Genomic DNA, 12,319 nt, shown 5'->3' with positions numbered 1-12,319 from the left:
AATAAATAAATTTTAAAAAAATATGTACTTTAAAAAAAATTAAAAAAAAAAACAAAACCCCAGAAAAACAGAATTACTGTGAGACTGACATTCTCAGCAAAAGATTCAATTTTTAGGGTGTGAGTGGACCTAGAAATGAAAATAACCTGTGCTGACAATACAAACTCAACATAAACTGTGCATTCTGAGAATAGCACCCTGTCAAGCCCGTCAACAAAGTCTACCTTCTCAAAAAAGATAAACCTACAATTTTGGTAAAAGTATCAATAGGGAATGCTTGCTTTGAAAGATCTGTCCCTGTTTTCATCTTGATTAAAGGTGCAAATCACCTCCTTTATAAAGGTAGTCTCTCAGACCTGTGGTTCCCAAACTATGGTGCCAAGGTACACCAGGATGGGTGAACTCACAACTGCCCTGGGATATCTTAAATTTCTGAGGGAAACAAAGAAATACTCGCTATCTGCCAGACAACATGTGAACTACTAGCTTGTGGTCACTCGTTTCAATATTAGATCAGGCTACATTCCTTTGGATGAAACTGTCTTTGCAAAACTGGGCTTCTGCAGTTACTGTGATAAAATACAAGAACTGCACAAAGATCAATGTGGACCAGGAAATGATTCCAAGGTTTGAGAGGCCATGCAAGGGCTCAGAATGCCAAGAATGAAGTAAAAACACAGCTGACCCTTGAAAAGCATGGGGATTGGGGTACGGACCCTCCACAGTCGAAAATCCACATGTAACTTCATAATCGGCTCTCCCTATCTGCGGTTCCACACCTGCAGGTTCAACCAACTCTGCACCTGTAGTACTGTAGTATTTACTCCTGAAAAAACTGCCCGTGTGAGCGGACCTGAGCTCAACCTGACCATGTTGTTCAAACATCTTTCAGTCTGTGTTATTTTTTCAACAGATTACTAACTTGCTTGGACATAAATACTAAGTGGCAGCAAGATGCCAAACACCACTCAAGATTTAAATAAGGAGCTGGTGACCCTGTGGCTGCCACCTGCCCTCCTCTGAAGTGAAAGGTTTTAAAAAAGCACTTTACTTTTCAACTTTGATCTCCACAGAATGATGTCTGTCAACATTAGACAATTTTTCCTTCTTCACTTCACACTCTTTTCTGTCAGACAGCTTTTTCCCAGCAGGTTCGTTTTTGGCCTAAAATACAACACAGACAGAAACAGGTTAGGGACCAGGTCTTCTGGCCTGTGACCTCTGTGAGTTACGGCAGCAAGAACAGCCTCACCTTCTCAACAGAGATCATTCTTCCATGAAGCTCAGTTCTGTGGAGATGGCTGATACACTTTGTGGCCTCATCAGACGTTGACATGGTGACAAACCCGTAGCACCGGGCCCCGGGACTGCGGGCATTGGTCACCACTTTGGCTCCAACAACCTTTGTGAGAAAAGGGTACTCTTATTTTCTCATGCAAATAACCACACTACGTTATCAAGAACTGCTAGCAGTTAACTGATCATCAGAATTATTTCCACTTGTTTTTACTGCTCTAGAAATTATTGTTCTTCATAACAAATTATTAAAGTGGTTCTAATAAATCCTGACCTATCAAAATACAATTGCTTCTAAGATTAGCCCTCACAGTGACAAAATACAAACAAGAAAAGCTAAAGACAGTTAGACTTCATCAACCACAACCTGTTAATTAATCTAAAGTCCTTCCCACTCAGACCTTTTTCTCCAATTCCACTGTTCCCATGGAAAGCTACGGGGATGCTGACTCAGAAATGCACCCCAATTCGTGCAGGCCCGGGCTGAGAACAGCTCTGACATGAGGCAGAGAGAGGGCTTCCGCTTCCAGCCAGGACAGAGCACCAAGCAGCTACCCTCCTGCCACCTGAAACTAAAAACCCGGAGGAAATGTGGGCAACAAGGGTTTTCAGACGCTGGACAGCAGCCTGCATAGGACGGTGAGCCCTGCAAGGGGGGAACACCGAGGGGTGTCTCCTATGACTGCCCTGGCACACCGCCTAGGAGTTCCAGCCAGCAACAGGGAGGAGGGAGTGAGGGGCAGCATCCCTGAACAGACAGAGCTCAGAGTCAGAGGAGATGAAGGCAGCAAGCAATCACAATACCACAGAGGAGAGGGCTGCCCACAACCGTGCACCTGTGTGAGGTGACCAACCAGGCTAGAAGAGACACCCACCAGTAACGGACAGAGGGAACAATCCCCCGGGCTCACTCAGGACCATAAACGGTTCACTGTTACTGGAGTGACCCCACCAGCCAGAGTGGAAAAGCTTGTAATTCCCGGGCACGTGAGGCTGAGTACAGTACTCAGAAGGGTCCAGCCTCAGGAGTGGACAAAGCTAGCCACAGCTAAAGGCTGCCCTGACCTGACTGGTAAAGCCTAACAACAAGCCTCAGAAGGAGCAAGTGACTGAACTGTGACCCAGCAAATGCGCAAAGACATTTATGGGGACACAGGAAGGACCAGCACCCAACAAGGTGAAAGTCATCACGTGGCATCAAAGACAACGAGGCTAGCCAGCCAAGGAGCAGGAAAACAGGGCTCTAGCACAGAAAAGGAGAAACAGTCAATAGAAATGACACAATGACAGAACTAGGGAGCAAGGAGGGCCGTATCCTGTACGTTCCAGAAGGCAGAGCAACAACTGAGCACATCAGGTAAGCACATGGAAGATGTTTAAAAATACCCAAACCGGATTTCTGGAAAAGACTACACCAGATGGGCCTGAGGACAGACATGACAAAAGAAAAAAGTAAGGAACTTGAAGACGTAGTAAGAAAAACCATGTGAAATTAAACCAAGAAAAAAGACAGAAAAAACAAAATGAACCAGAGCAACAGCAATATGTCCTCATAGGCGCGGAGCACAGGAAAAAAACTTCGCCAATGAAACCAAAGCACAGCAGCAGCAAACTTAACCGGTGGTAAAGAGAAATCGTGAAGGCAGCCAGAGGAAGACAAGAGGCACGAACACTAAGGAGCAAAGGTGAGAATGACAGCCAGCTGGTTGGAGAGGACGCAACCAAGGAGCAGAGTGGCTATGCCGCCTGGAGGAAAGCAGCCAACCTTGAATTCTATACCCAGCAAGACAAAGGCAAAGCAAGAGCTTTCTCAGGCATGCACATGCCGTGAGAATTCACCACCCACAATGCTGCACTACAAGACATATTTAAGGAGGAAGGAAAACGATACCCAGGGGGAACATGGACAAACAAAAAGGAAAAAAAGAGCACCCCAAAATGGTAAATACACATGAGTAACTAAAAACCCACTTTTCTTTAAAAACAAAACAACTCACCAATAAAAAGCCAATAACACACTGTGTGCTTTATTAAATAGAAGTAAAACGTAAGATAACGTCACAAAGGCTGGAGGGGAAAATGGCAGTGCACTGCTGTAGGGCTCTCATACTACTTGGGAACTGGTATAAAGTCACTGGGAGATAGACTGTGATGAATCAAATAACACCTCGAGACAAATGAACCTGGAAACACAACACACCAAAATTTATGAGATGCAGCAAAAGCAATCTAAGGGGAAAGTTCATAGAAATAAATGCCTACATCAAGAAACAAGAAAAATCTCCAATAAACTCAACTTTACACCTCAAGAAACTAAAATAGAAACTAGTTACATAGACTAGATATAGCTAATAAGGCACAAATCATATGCAATGCAAAATCAAGCAGATAAACAGGGACTTCCCTGGCAGTCCAGTGGTTAAGACTTCACCTTCCAGGAACTCCCCTGGTGGCTCACTGGTTAAGAATCCACCTGCCAATGCCGGGGACACAGATTCGACTGCTGGTCCGAGAAGATCCCACAAGCCGCGGAGCAACTAAGCCCGCGTGCCGCAACTACTGAAGCCCGTGTGCCGCAACTACTGAAGCCTGCGCACCTAGAGCCTGTGCTCTGCAACAAGAGAAGCCACCACAATAAGCCCACACACCACAATGAAGAGTAGCCCCCACTCGCCACAACTAGAGAAAAGCCCACGCGCAGCAACGAAGACCCAACACAGCCAAAAATAAATTTAAAAACATTTAAAAATTTTTAAATGTCTTAAAAAAAGACTTCACCTTCCAATTCAGGGGGTGTGGGTTTGATCCCTGGTCATGGAGCTAAGATCCCACATGCCTCACAGCCAAAAAACCAAAACTTAAAACAGAAACAATACAGTAACAAATTCAATAAAGACTTTAAAAATGGTCCATATCAAAAAAAAAAAAAAAAAAAGCAAACAGGTACAAGGATTCCAAGAAGAAACAGGACAGATACAAAACACAGAGCAAGAGCACAGATTTAAACCCTACCATACCAATGCTTCCGTTAAGTGTAAACGTTCCCAGAGGACATTCAAAGACGTGAGGGTTGGGATATACAAAAAGCCTGAGACACAGGAGCCATGGCTTCTGGCTGTGACCTCCTCTGAACTCAGTGGGTCAACGTGAACAAGTGCTCTCCTCTCTCTGGACCTCAGTGTACCAGACTGTGAGATGGTGAGGGGGATACATGCTCCCTAGGATCCCTGCAGACCCTGACATTTGCACTTCTGCCTGAAGAAAGCCCCAATCTGTCCAAAGCACCCCATACACGGCTAGAGCCTCTGCTGAGATGGATACAGATGTCAGTTCTCATATCAGAGATGAAGCTTTGCCTTCTTCCCTCTCCTCAACGAGAGGGCTGAGCTAATCATGGGGTCATTTGACCTTTCCATCAAACATTATCCTTATAACGGCATCACTTCCGATGACAGATAAACTTAAGTGAGAGCAGATACCACAAAAAGCTCCCATGTTCCTGTCTGTGCCCTTTCCCCGCTTCCCGTCCTCTGCTATCAAGCTCCTCACAGAAGCCTTTGTCTACTCATCCACTTCCAAAGCCTTGTCCCGCTGCGGGGCCTTCCTAGGTCCTGTTGCTCTGGTCCAGAGCTGAGCTCCAAGGGCCAGGCAAACTAATCACGCAGCCCTTGGCCTAAATGTCACTTCCTCAGCGACGACTGCTGAACCTACTTCCCAAATCTAAATTAGGCCTTCCTACCACACACTGATGGCATACTGAAATCTTCAATATACTTATCGTAACACATTATGCATTTATTTCTTAAGCGATCTTCCACCAACGTAAGATCTATGATGACAATGCCCTTTGTATCTGTTTGCTTTGGCTTTATAATCAGTGCCTGATTCTAAATAAGTGAGTGAATAGGTTTGGGCTTAATAGTGTTCTACACCCTTTGGAATGCTTCTTCTGGGTCCTGTCTGCTTCATTCCCTAACCCCTTCACTAACACCTATTTGGGGGAAAAGGACCTGAGCAAAGGAATGACCTGGGCAGCCAGGATGATACAGATGCCAAACCTCTGCCTGAAATCCCTGCAACTTCCTGCCGCTGAGCAGTACCTCGCCTACTTCTCTCCCCAGGGTCACTCCCCACAGGTCCCCAGCAGACCAGGGCAGTCGCTAAGGCTTCTGATAAGACAATTTCACTACCTAATTCCAAGACAACAAAATCATTCTTAAATGTTCCTCGGAAGGCTTCTGAACTGTATTACTTTCCTCCTGCTCCTGTGACCAATATATCAGTTAATATATTAAAAAAAAAAATTTTTTTTTAATTAACTTTATTTTTTTTTTATTTTTGGCCACGCGGCTTGTGGGATCTTAGTTCCCCAACCAGGGATCAAACCCACGCCCCCGGCAGTGAAAGCCGTGGAGTCCTAACCACTGGACCGTCAGGGAAGTCCCCAGTTGATTTATTTTTAAGCCACTGTCCTGTTCCAATTCTCAAACTATATACTTTAGATGGTAGAAGATACATGGAGACCAACTCTTCACTCACCGTTAAGGGAAAAAACCTCCATGCCAGCTTCAAGTTTTGTATTGGCTAAAAGATAGTTTGTTCAAGAGAAGGTGGAAGCACAGCAGGGACATGTAGACTGTAGCTTTTTTTTTTTTTTTTTTTTTTAAAGAGATAGCTTGACTGTATTTATTTATTTCAAATATTTATTTATTTATTTACTTATTCTTGGCTTTGTTGGGTCTTCGTTTCTGTGCGAGGGCTTTCTCTAGTTGGCGGCAAGCGGGGGCCACTCTTCATCGCGGTGCGCGGGCCTCTCACTATCGCGGCCTCTCTTGTTGCGGAGCACAGGCTCCAGACGCGCAGGCTCAGTAGTTGTGGCTCACGGGCTTAGTTGCTCCGCGGCATGTGGGATCTTCCCAGACCAGGGCTCGAACCCGTGTCCCCTGCATTGGCAGGCAGATTCTTAACCACTGCGCCACCAGGGAAGCCCGACTGTAGCTTTTACATACCTTCTCTGAGCAGCGTTCTATAAGCTGTCTACTCTGCCTGTCACCCACTCTCAACCAGGAAACAAGGCTTACTAGCCACCACTGATTGGGTCCCCCACCTTGGAGTTTTTGTTCTTGTTTGTTTTCCCCCAGCCAGAAACAAGAACCAATAAAATTAACAGCGAGTATGACGTTTCTAAACTCGTAGGTTTATTGTATTTTAATGCCAAATCAAGGCACGGTGACAGGAGGTCAAGGGGAGCGTACCTTTCCATATTTGCTGAAAAGGTTCTTCAGATCTGTCGCTCGAGTTGTGGAAGACAGTCCACTGACCCACAGATTCCTTCCAGAACTACTGCTGATTCGACCTGAAGCAGGAGGGAGATGATTATGCTTTACCTCAAGGCATAACAGTAAGCTCGACCACTCCTAACATGTAGCCCTCTCTTAAACCCTAACTAAATCCAGTCTCGACTCCTCTGAGTCAAGAATTTAATTACCGCCAACAAACTGGACAGAAGACGAAAAATCTGGGTCACAGAAACTGAGTTTTCTTACTCGAGGAATAATCACGTCATGTCAGTTACAAACTGAAATGGCTTCAATGATCAGCTCTCAACCAAGACAGCACTTTCTAAAATTCTATTATTCCATAGGTAGACCTGTCCTGTAATAGGACTTTCACTAGTCCATAAGCAATAATCACAACAAAGGCATAAAATACAGAAGCTCATCAACATTTAAAACTAGTCTCTCAAGATACCATTAGATGATTAATTCCAGTAATCCATAATAAAACCAACTACTGTATCCAAATTGTGGATACTTGCAGGCCCCTCCCTCCCAAAATAAGGGATCCGTAGATGGCTCCCTGCCGTGTAAATTAAATCATACCTTTTTCATCTTTAATGATTGGCTTTATATCTTTTTCTTCCTTAAAAGAGCTAGAGACAAAAGTTACTGTTACTCGTACAGGAATAAAATGGAAGACAACTAAATCAAAGTATGATAATGTGCTAAAACTGAATACCTACCAGAAAATTAGTCTGAAATAAAATTTTAACAGCACCTTTACAAGCTTATATTGGAAATCTGACCCCCCAAATACAATGGCAGATTCTTAAAAGTCAATTCGATTTAGCTGAAGATAACACTTAACAATTTAAGAGCACAACCAGAGTAGGTTGAGAAAAACAAAAGGAATTGAAATCACCCATTAAAAATACACAAAGAGAAATAAAACTTTAGAAGTAAACTACAATTGCATCAGTCTGGCTGGCCAATTGCAGAAACAACAGCTTATGTGTGTCATTAAACGACCAATGAAAAGGAGATAGCGTCTGGTCTAAAACTGAGAAAAAACAAACCTCATTTTCTGATCAGCGCCCTCACTGGCTGAGGACTCTTTAGGAGCCGGAGGGACTTCATTACAAGCTTCAAAAGCAAACTTCTTCACGTCTTCTTTGCTATCCCTGGGGTCTGGGCTTGAGGCTTCCGGGGGCGCTTCCGAGGCCTCCTCGCTACAGGCTTCCGTGTGCTCTGAGGCTTTACTACTCTGCTCAACTGGCTTCTCTAGCCCTACAGGCTCACAGTCCGTCCTCTCGCCATCGCCTGTCTGCTCCACGGGCTCCCTTTTCACTACCGCTAACAGGGTGTCTGCCTTGCTCGACTGAGCTTGTGCTGTTGACTCGCTGGCCAAATCTAAATCACCCTCCTCCGGATGGGCGCTGTCAAAAAGGTCCTCTTCCTCCGCAAGCTTTCTGTCTGGCCCCACGCTACTTGTTTCCTGTGCAAATGGCTGCTCCAGCTCGGAACCTTCTTCTTTTACTGGCTCAGATTTACAAGTTTCCCCCAAAATGTCGAGTATTTTCTCATTTTCTACGGATTTAACAGGAATAGAATGGCACAAGGTTTAATTACCAGGGAAATAAAGCAATCACAAATGTGGAACTGGCACGGCTGCCACACTAACACGAAGAGAACTGCTAGCTACACAGAGATTGGAAAACCCGCGGGTACACAAAGTTACACTGGTTACACTACCTGCGCTCCAACCGCCTGCGAGAGCAAGCCTCTAGCTACATGGAAGAGAAAAGGCCCCACAGGTTTAAACACCTACAACCGTGTGGCTGCTTCTCGACAGTCTTCATGCTTCTGTTCAAGTCTGGGTCTTCGACTTATTTTTCCAATGTCCAAGGTGCTCAATCGAACGCAATCACCATTCACTGAACAGCTCAATTTCCAAATTTCTTTGTAATTCTTTGAACAGAACAGTCCAACAGGAAAACCAGAAACTTCCGCCAGCAGGAGATAAACGCAGTCCAGAAGGGGAACAACACGTTGGAAATTTTCATGAAGAAACTGTTTCCTCTTCTGGAATCCAGTCACTTCTCAGGCTATAAGTGCCCTGACCACCGCTTTATCCTGCCTTAACTGCATTAATCAAAATGACTGCAGCAAATATCACAAGATCTGTTTCATGTGTAGAAACACATGGAAGAATCATGGGGTTGGGGGGAATTACTTAAATGCCACTGTACGTGGTTAGAGAGATGAAAGTAATCACTGCATCTCACCAAATGTATTTGACCTCCACAAACCAGAACGGTACTTCCACAGATCTGGTGATATGAATGGGTTTCCAATCTCTGATCCTTGTACGATCTGGATTGTCCACCATTAAAATAATTTACAACACCATAAACAACTTAAAGTATACAAACAGCTTAAAAAATAACAGTGGGAAAACTTTCAAACCATAACTGTTGTGTCTCTCTTATCAGTACCTGGCTCCAATAGAGGTTCTTCAATATCCTATTGAAAAGAAGGAAAGACAAAGAAAATCCACAAAGCACTTTAAAAATTGGACAGATTCCCCTAGCAGATACAACTTTCAATCAAGTATGAATAAATGCTGGTTCCAAACAAGTTTCTCCACTCAAAACAAAGTATTCCGTTCTACAATAATTCAATGACAAGCTCACTGTGTTGGTTTCTCCCCAGCAAAAGCAGACAGGTAACAGTAATATTAGCCCGTCCCATTCCCCCCTTGGAGTTGGGCTCTGCAGCTGGCAATGACTCCCATGGTCCAGGCAGAGTTCACACAGATGGCCGCTGCTTTACACATCACACGGGATTTTAGAAAAATATATTTCTCCCAACACAGAACTGTCTTTATAACTGAAATGTGTCAACGAAAGCCTTTCTCCACCCTCCTGAACACCTCTCCCTAACTCCCCCTGGACGGAAGACAAAGGCTCCTGGACTCTGGCAGTCAGGCCCACCTGTCTCTGCAGCCCCACCTCCGCCCTGCGTTCTCCATCCCTACAACGCACCACCCCCTCCTGCCCCAGAGTCTTCTTCCCCTTCACCTGGCTACCTCGACTGGCCTGTCAGACCTCAATTTGAACACAAAGGACTTCCTCTGGGAAGCCCTCTCATGGTTCTGTAACTCAATCACCCAAATGTCTACCTTCTAGTTACACTCACTGGTCATAAACACCACGCCCACTAGGTTGCAAACCCTGACACTGACAATTTGGCTCAACCTCTTATCCCCAGCACCCAGCTCAGGACCGATGCTCAATGAATTTTTCACACACCCACACCCACACTCTTTTCCACTATGGAAAATTAACCACTCACGTCAGCTTTCCAGCCACAGAACCAGGTAGTAACCTACCGGAGGCACTTTGAAGTCCAACGATGAAGCATCCAAAGTGTTCTCGAAGCCCTCCCCATCTACCTGAAAGACAAAATGCAAGACTACTTTGTGGAGACAGAATTATGAATGCCCAGGCCTACACCTCACCAGTTTCCAGGCCCCCTACACGTCTATTTCCTGCACAATGCCTACCGCCATCTGCAAGCCCACTGCTGGATCACAGCGGCCCCCCTTACCCACAGGGGATATGCTCCCAAAGCCCCAATGGATGTCTAAAACTTCAGCCAGCGCCAGACCCCATATACACTGTGTTTTTTCCTATACTGGCAGGCAGGTAACGTATATAGCGTGGATAACTGGACAAAGGGATGATTCCCGCCCCGGCAGGATGGCGCAAGGTTTCATCACGCTACTCAGAACGGTATGTGATTGAAAACTTAGGAACTGTTTACTTCATTTAATATTTTTAGACCCGGTTGACTGTGGGTAACTGAAACCTCAGAAAGCAAATCCATGGGTAAAGGGGGGGACCTACAGTATTCAGTTTATCACCTGCCTCCCAGCCCCCATGCCCACTCCGGGACTAGGTGGCACCAGCATCTCTGACAGAGGCTCACAGAGGGCTGGCGCTCTGTCCACACTGGCCAAATGAATGAACGAGCAAATTCATTTCCCAGGCAGTTTCCACACACTGGTGGTCAGCATACACCACCCAGCTGCAGAATTTCCAAAGCTGAACTCAAAAGGAAAATGAACTTTGCACTCCTCTGATTTCACTTGGTAGCAATGCGTTTCAAATAACAATAGGGAATTCCCTGGCAGTCCAGTGGTTAGGACTCCACACTTTCAGTGCCAAGGGCACGGGTTTGATCCCTGGTCAGGGAACTAAGATCCCACAAACCACGCAGCTTGGCCAAAAAAAAAAAAAAAAAAGATTAACAATAACTGGGCACTTTCTTCTAGAGTACTTTGTATAAAACAAACATTTAACTTGACTGTTCTCTCTTTTTATTATCTACTATACAAAAAAAAAAAACTGGTATCTTAAAGGTTATTAAGTTAGAAAACCTTTTAACTTTTTAAGTGAAATATAAAAATACTCCTCCCCACATACTTTTTTCTTTTTCTAGGTTTGGATGTTTCCATTAACCAAGAAGTTAGAAGCCAAGTCCATGCTATGGAAATAATTCACACACAACAGGATCTCACTGAGAGGACAAATCAAAGCTCACTGCTAGCCTAGGCCGAGCTGTGGTGGTAACGTGAAATTTGTGACTTCTGACCTTTAAGGTTTAAAGTTCAGTCCTACAAGGGCACATTTTCTTCCAATTTAAAGCTAGAATGCCTTAAATAAAACCAAACTAAGATGGCTGGGCACGCCAAGGTGGTGAGATTAAACTGGCAATCAGTTCTAGGAGGGCTACCAGAGAGCTCTATGCCAACAGACGACAAGTGAGAAGCTGGGAAAGTGACACCGGCAACAGAATTAAAGCCCTCCCTTATACACAAGAAGTTAATAGTGGATTCCTTTAATTGGAGGGGTTCTTCTGGGGGGACAAATACTTTTCTTCACTGTATTTCACATCTTTTAATATAACTGTCTAAATTTATACATGGAATATATCTTTAAAATATCAACAGGATTATCTGGATGGTGGGATTATGAACTGTTTTTTTCTTACCCTTCTATAGTTTTTTTAAACCTTTTTTCTTTTTAAGGAAAATACTTTTTATCAACAGTGTCAACCTTTCATTTTATAACTTATGCTAAGAAAAGTGTCTCCTACCCAATTATAAAAATATCCTCCAACAATACAGAAAAGTTATCTGTTAATTAACATCTGACCTATGTGGAGTTTAAACGGATATAATTTACCCCAAGGTTTAGACACTGAATTAAGTGTTTGTTTATGGTGACTGGTGATTTAGCTGCGTGTTCTGGCTCTGACAAAGAGCACAAAAGCAGCGAGGAGCCCCAGGGCTGCAGCGCGCTGTACTGCATCTGCGTTACCTACAGAGTGTCCTGTGAACTGAGCTGGGAGCTCCCTCAGCTGCACGGCCACGTAGTCTTTGCTCTCGCATAGGGACTCGAGAATGCTGTCAGCGCCATCCTCCCCGAAGTCTGGAGCACCGCTATTCTCGACTTCGGTTTCTTCTAACACATTAACGTCCATCATGTCAATATTCTGCAAACTCTCCAAACTTGCTTCCATGTCCTCCTGTAATGAGGAACGAAAGGTGTCAGCGACCAGGTGGACCAGAATGCGGAGCTCCTGCCGCCATCTCGGCTGTGATGCCACATACCTGCCCGTCTCTGGAATCTTCTTCCAGGCCATTGTCTTCTGTGCCTTCCTCCTCCGTTTTTTGTCCT

At 44.7% G+C, this 12,319-nt stretch overlaps 1 protein-coding gene across 1 annotated transcript in view; it reads right to left on the bottom strand.

Moving 5' to 3' along the window:
- Positions 1-12,319, bottom strand: part of SAFB2 (scaffold attachment factor B2) — a 34,472-nt gene that overhangs the window by 16,106 nt on the left and 6,047 nt on the right. The window contains exons 3-11 of the mRNA XM_057540827.1: positions 12,253-12,317; positions 11,964-12,167; positions 9,967-10,029; positions 9,071-9,098; positions 7,652-8,162; positions 7,179-7,228; positions 6,552-6,652; positions 1,253-1,402; positions 1,052-1,164 (exon numbers count right to left, since the gene is read on the bottom strand). Of these exons, the coding sequence (XP_057396810.1) occupies positions 1,052-1,164; positions 1,253-1,402; positions 6,552-6,652; positions 7,179-7,228; positions 7,652-8,162; positions 9,071-9,098; positions 9,967-10,029; positions 11,964-12,167; positions 12,253-12,317 (1,285 nt within the window). The remainder of the gene's footprint in view (positions 1-1,051; positions 1,165-1,252; positions 1,403-6,551; positions 6,653-7,178; positions 7,229-7,651; positions 8,163-9,070; positions 9,099-9,966; positions 10,030-11,963; positions 12,168-12,252; positions 12,318-12,319) is intronic.

This window comes from Balaenoptera acutorostrata, chromosome 2, assembly GCF_949987535.1.
Source record: "Balaenoptera acutorostrata chromosome 2, mBalAcu1.1, whole genome shotgun sequence".
NCBI classification, from domain to species: Eukaryota; Metazoa; Chordata; class Mammalia; order Artiodactyla; family Balaenopteridae; genus Balaenoptera; species Balaenoptera acutorostrata.
Note: the sequence above shows the minus strand (reverse complement) of the source record. Positions and strands in the feature narration are given on the sequence as shown.